Source organism: Pectinophora gossypiella, unplaced genomic scaffold (assembly GCF_024362695.1).
Source record: "Pectinophora gossypiella unplaced genomic scaffold, ilPecGoss1.1 Pgos_49, whole genome shotgun sequence".
Taxonomy (NCBI): domain Eukaryota; kingdom Metazoa; phylum Arthropoda; class Insecta; order Lepidoptera; family Gelechiidae; genus Pectinophora; species Pectinophora gossypiella.
In genome coordinates this window covers 458,916-465,379 of record NW_026063259.1, presented here as the reverse complement: position 1 = coordinate 465,379, position 6,464 = coordinate 458,916, and the positions used below count along the sequence as shown (strand labels likewise).

The following is a 6,464-nucleotide window of genomic DNA, read 5'->3' as shown; positions in this document are numbered from 1 at the left end:
TTGGTAATTCCGAAGAGTTTAGAAAGTGAGATAATTAAAAGAGCACATGAAAATGGTCACTTCGCAAAAACAAAAATGATGAGTCTCATCAGTAAGGACTACCACATTTCTAATTTAGAGAAGAAAGTTGAGAACTTTATCATCACATGTGTTCCTTGTTTACTAGCAAACCGAAAAGAAGGGAAGCAAGAGGGATGGCTGAACCCTATAGACAAGGAAAATGTACCACTACATACCCTACATGTAGATCACCTTGGACCTATGACGACTACAAAGAAACAGTATAATCACATACTCACTATTGTGGACGCTTTTACAAAATTCACATGGATTTTCCCTACTAAAAGTACCACAAGCAGAGAGACGATAGAGAAACTAAAGATTCATCAAGAAACATTTGGAAACCCTACTAGGATAGTGTCAGACAGGGGAACCGCTTTTACTAGTGGTGAGTTCCAAGACTATTGTAAAGAGGAAGGCATCCAGCATATCACCATCACAACGGGCATACCTAGAGGAAATGGACAGGTTGAGAGGATGCACAGGACCATCATATCCGTACTCACTAAATATTGCATAGAAGACCCTACTCTATGGTACAAGCATGTCAGTAAAATACAAAGATGTCTCAATAGTACCTACCAGAGAAGCATTGGCATGTCTCCTTTTGAGTTACTGACTGGTGTGAAGATGAAGAATAGGGAAGACATAGAATTATGTAGATTGTTGAAAGAAGAGGAAATAGAAAATTACTTTATAAATAGAGAAGATTTAAGAGAGAAAGCGAAACAGCAAATATTAAAAATTCAAGAGGAAAATGCAAGAACATTCAATAGGAAGAGAAAAGCAAGCCAAAAGTATTCAGTTGGAGATCTGGTGGCGATCAGAAGAACGCAATTTGGAGTTGGAATGAAGATAAAACCTAAATTCCTAGGTCCTTACAAGGTCACAACAATTAAGGGTAAAGATCGCTATGATGTGGAGAAACTCGACGACTTGGCGGAAGGACCGAGGAGAACCAGCTCGGCAGCAGATTTCATGAAGCCTTGGCCTGCAGGTGACAGCTCTGCTAATTAGAGAAGGTTTGTAGGTACACTATCACATAGCAAAGATTTTCATAGTGCAGTAGGTATTTTATTTCTTCTAAACTTTCAGTGCTGTGGCTGTGTGATGTAATATTGTTGCTACTTAAAAGGTTAATAATTTAATTAAGTGCCTGTTATATTTCTAAATAGTCTTGATTTATTGTACACTTTTATTCAAAATTAGCCATTATTGTGTATTGAGAGAATGTGTAATACTGAAACTTTACTATGTTGTGTTTTTTATTAGGATAAGAGTAAGATTATTTAAAAACGTTTGATGATACCTGCCTAACTTTTATTTTTATGAAAACTGTTCTTAATTTTGAGATGTTTGATGATACCTAACTTTTATTTTTAAGAAAACTGTCTTAATTTAAGATGTTTGATGACACCCAACTTTTATTTTTAAGAAAACTGTTCTTAATTTAAGATGTTTGATGATACCTAACTTTTGCATGGAAGTGTTTGTTGCTGCCAGTCTATGCTATCATTGTATTTCTTAGCTCTGAGTTGTTGTTTGCTATACTTACCATAATTATTATACTTACTTGATTCATTGTAACTTTGTTTTGGTGGTCTGAGGGCAGACTTAACTTCAGGATGGCCGAGCTGTAGGATGACTGGGACGATGGAACGAACGGTACAGATTGTGTGTGAGTGAGATGATGTGAGTGAGATGGCATGAGAGGGGAAAGGAGAGAAGAAAGGGGGAATGGCGAATGGTGTGTGACGGACGGCGTGTGAGATAGTGAATATTTCTGTTAAAAATAGTTTAAAATAGTGGAAAATAATAATAAACTCAGTGTCTCAGTGAACTTGACGGATTTTATTTGTTTTACCCAACCTCAATTTCTACATATATATAATTTAATTTTAATTTATCTAATTTATCTAATCTAATCTGATGTACTTATACTTATAATTATGGATATTAATCTGAAATAAATAATTTGAATTTGAATTTGAATATACCAAATTTTGAAGAAAATAAAATAATTAAAAATATTCGGGCCCATCGATAACCCTGCAGCGCCATCTGTGATTTCCTGCGGGTAAAATATAAAACAACGATATATCGCCAGAAACCACAAGATGTCGCTACAAGGCTCGTTGGTCCGAAATGCTTCGTTACACCGTAAGTAACGGTTTGTAATTGAAGACACTGAACTGGATCATGCATGTTATCTCTCCACAATATATTTTGTAAACAGCAGTACTTATTGTCAACTAGAATGCATCTATACATTGATTTAATGTCACACAATAAAACAAACTTATAAGTTCTGAATAGAATCAGAATGTCAAAAAGGTCGTTCTGAACAACCGGCCCATTTAACATGATGTCATTTAAACACAAATTATTTTTTGTTTTCATGCTAGCATCAAACACTGCACGTACGGGGGTTGTCTTACTGTTTGGATTGATTACTGGATGATGAGGAAGAAAATAAACATTACCTGCACTCATGTCATAGTTAGAAATATCATAATAACACGCATGTCCCTGCTCAATGTACTCGTGAATAAAACTTTTATATTTTTGATGCAAATAGACATCTTTTAAAAATCGTTTTTCTAGGTTATAAAACCTTTGTAATGCAGTTGAAAATGATTCACCTAATTGCACATCTTGTAAATCAAGTTTTAGTGGTAATGCAACAGAAAATCGTTTATTTATTAGTTTAACAGAATTTTGAAAACATTTTTCTGCTAACTCATGTTCAGTGGTGCCCTCTTTAAACACAGTAGGGACCTTCTCACACTCCCAAAATTTGGAGATATTATTATCAAGTTCACATATTGAAGTTTTTTGTGAATTGCAAGTATTAGTTGAAGCCTGACCTTGAATAGAATTACAATTATTAACTAAAGAATTATCTTCAATTATTGAATCAGGAATTAAGTTTATGTCCGGAATATCATCACAGGTTTTTAATAAATTATTACCTTCAATGTCATTGCAACCTTTAAATATATTATTTTTACCTTCAATTGTAAGGCATAGATTACATGAAGAAATTTTGCCAGCAGATACCGGCAAATTCCCCGCGACGACATATCCAAAACTTGTATTGACCAAAAATGGACCAGATGGGGATAACGGCAACGACTCACGCTGCAGCACCTGGAAGAAAATATCACATCCCAATAATAAAGAGACGTCATCCGTTTGGTTGAAGTTTTTGTCAGCTAATTTGACATAAGATGGAATTTTAAAATTTGAAATATCAAATGTTTCTTGTGGCAATTGGCACGTTATGTTTTTAACTACACAGCATGACACAGGCATATTAAACTCGTTTATAGACGAGTAAACAGACAAATCCGCCTTTTTAGTGACACTATTGGTGCCCTCAATGATTCCTGTGATCACCTGGTTTGTGTGACTTATGTCACAGTCAATTTGTTCAGCAATTTTTTCTGAAATAAAAGACATTTGGCTCCCACTATCGAGCAGGGCCCTGGCATATATAAAAGTACCATTTTTACTTATGAGCCGTACCTTTGCAGTAGGCAACAGCACATTTTTTGCCCGAGAAGTGCCGGACATAGAAACAGCAGCAGTGTTGTTATCGTTAGAAGCGCTGTGATGAGCAGCAGCTGGTGTATGGATGTGGATTAGGGTGTTATGCTTTTGTTGACAAATGGCACACTTGAGACGCAGCATACATTGGCCTCGATGATAATTCAGGCATAATGGACATAAATTATTATTTTTTACAAAATGATGTCTATCTTTTTCAGGCATTAATTTAAATTTGAAACACTCGAACAATCTGTGAGGTTGCTGACAATACTTACATGTATTGATGTTAGAAGCCACGCCGGAAGCCACGAAACTAGCCTTACCAGACTTCATTGGCTGCTGCTTATGCGGCTGCTTCTCTGCAGTCAGCTTCTCCTCTGCAGTATTCTCCATCGCGATGGCGCGTTTTTCTAAAAATGTGGTAAATTCAGCCATGCTAGGTACAACCTTGGCATCCCTTTCTAAGTGAAAGCCCCTATATGTGTAACTATCCACCTTTTTTGCTAAAATATTTATCAATAGGATGTCCCACTTGTCCACAGGCTGCTCTAAGTTTTTCAAAGCTCCCAAGTGCAACTTAACATTTGCAATGAGTGACCGCAAGTGCTCAGAAGTGCATTTTGTAAAAGATGGCAATTCAAGTATGCAATTAACATGATAATTAACGATTTTAGGTATGTTATCATATCTGTTTTCAAGTAACTCCAGTGCTGTGTTATAATTCTCATCAGTGAGCGTTAAGTTTTTTATTAAATCGAAAGCTTCCCCAGCCAAATGTGAGCGCAAATAATAAAGCTTTTCACACAAAGTTAATTTGGTGTCAGTATGAATCACTGCTTTAAACATATTAATGAACGGGTAATAGTCCACAATGTTTTTACCATAAAAGGATGGATTGTAATTTTTGGTAATTTTTTGAAATCTCCCTGAATGTGGGGACTCGGAATTTTATTTGTAGCATTGTCAATTATTGAAATGCATTTAAAATACTTACTCTCGTATTCGTCGTAGTTCTCCTTGTCGTCAGGGTCAAGCAATAGGATCTGCTTGTTCAGCTTCTCGTAATCTTTAAACAGTTGAACAATGCGAAGCCGCTTTTCGCGCAACAAGTTGCATGCAGAAGCATCAAACTGTGCCCCCGTGCAATAAGTCTCAATTCGAGTTATGCTACCTTTGATGTAACTTCGATTACTAACGTATTCTTTTAACTCCATCTTAATTAACAATTTACTTTATATGTGTACGCAAAACAAAACACTGCAGCGCAAAGAAAGAAGGCGACCAAAATGGCGTCTCGTACAAAATTACTTGATATTTTTCTTAAAAAAAATAATAAATCTGTATCATGACATTAAAAAAAAATACAATATGACATTACAAATTGTCAACGTAGTTGTGGTTGTGTGATATTAATTTGATTATTTATTTTTACCATGCGTCCCTCGGTGTTGCTGAACGAGTAGAATAATGACAGTTGTCCTTGGTCGAGGAGAAATCTTGCCAAAGTTGCGCATGCGAAAACTTCCGACTTTTGCCGACGATACCCGACGGACTCTTCCCGCCTAGAAACTTGACCGATGACGATGACGTCGAATGAACGGTAATGTTGCAATGTGGAAAAAATATCTTGACAATAAATTGCTTCTTTCTTCTATCTTCAAAATGGAGGATACGAAAATGTTGAATAAAATATTATTACGAACCACTGACGACACGAAGTAAATTTTCTATGACGAAATGAACGATGAATTTCTTCTTATGATGATTTTAGTTTTCTTATTATTAATTTCTTCTTACGACGAATTATTTATTATAGGAAACCAATCCGTTTTCTATTTTTCTTTGTCTTCACTTCTTCTATATGTATATAAAAAGGTGTATATATGTAAATAGCTTGTAAATTATTGTAAATAGGACTAACTTCTTATTTCTTCTTGTTTCGTAATTACACGAATGTCTTCACCGCGACGATGACACGATGGTTTTTTGTAAACTCCGACGATATTGCGGGTTATTGTTTTTTATGTTATTTGTCTTCTAAATGTAGAACACGTAGTTAAATTATAAATGCCTCGATATAGATCAAAGGTTTTCTGAAGATAATTTTCTTCGACGCGTAGAACACGTATTTAAGTAGTTAAAATATAAATACCTCGATATAGATCAGAGGTGTTTTTTGAAGATAATTTTCTTCAACGCGGAGACAACACGTAGTTTGAAATACCCTGAAGATAGCTCGAAGGTATTGCTGAAGATTACTTCAACGCGAAGTCAACACGCAGATAAGTACTCAACCCTGAAGATAGCTCAAAGGTTGTGAAGATAATTTCTTCATCCCGACGAAATGCAGGCTTTGTTTTATGTGATCTCAACGATAGTCATCACATTGTACTCCGAAGGATCTATAATATTATTTTTTCATCTTGATGTTCTTCATGTTTCATGCTTGAAGGACCATTTTTGTTTCACGCTCGAAGGACCAATTTTATGTGGCGTTCTAGTGTGATGGTTGAGTGGTGTGCTGGTTTGGTAATTTAAACGACCACATAAAGTAATATTTGAAAGTTTATTGGTTTTTCACTTATTCACACATTTTACACTTTTATTATTAATGTTTTATAAATCAACATGTTTTTAGTATTCGTTGAATTAATTAATTTAACACAAGAAAATATGAAATATGTATGCATCCATTTTTGATGCCAAGAAGGAAGTCAACTATTTGTCTATGACAATACCTTTTTAATAGTAACAAAACCATAGATATTTTTATATTTTGTTCGTGGTCCGAACACTTACCACACTTGAAGCAGCTTCGTAGGTCAGGTTGTGGACAGTTCCGTAGTATATGC

General features: G+C 35.3%; 1 protein-coding gene across 2 annotated transcripts; it reads right to left on the bottom strand.

Moving 5' to 3' along the window:
- Positions 1-2,224: 2,224 nt before the first annotated feature.
- Positions 2,225-6,047, bottom strand: LOC126381391 (uncharacterized). Of its 2 annotated transcripts, XM_050030876.1 has the most exons (3): positions 4,607-6,047; positions 3,888-4,022; positions 2,225-3,210 (listed from the first exon to the last, which is right to left on the bottom strand). In XM_050030876.1, exons 1-3 carry the CDS (start codon positions 4,824-4,826, stop codon positions 3,197-3,199), a joined length of 369 nt encoding a protein of 122 aa, XP_049886833.1. In that variant the 5' UTR covers positions 4,827-6,047; the 3' UTR covers positions 2,225-3,196. The 2 variants fall into 2 exon arrangements, with proteins under 2 accessions (XP_049886833.1, XP_049886832.1); XM_050030875.1 differs by lacking the exon at positions 4,607-6,047 and having other exon boundaries at positions 3,888-4,487.
- Between the last annotated feature and the right edge of the window lie 417 nt (positions 6,048-6,464).

Excerpts from the sequence above, each read along its gene's own strand:
- LOC126381391 (XM_050030875.1), bottom strand. The coding sequence starts at position 4,458 with ATGTTTAAAGCAGTGATTCATACTGACACCAAATTAACTTTGTGTGAA.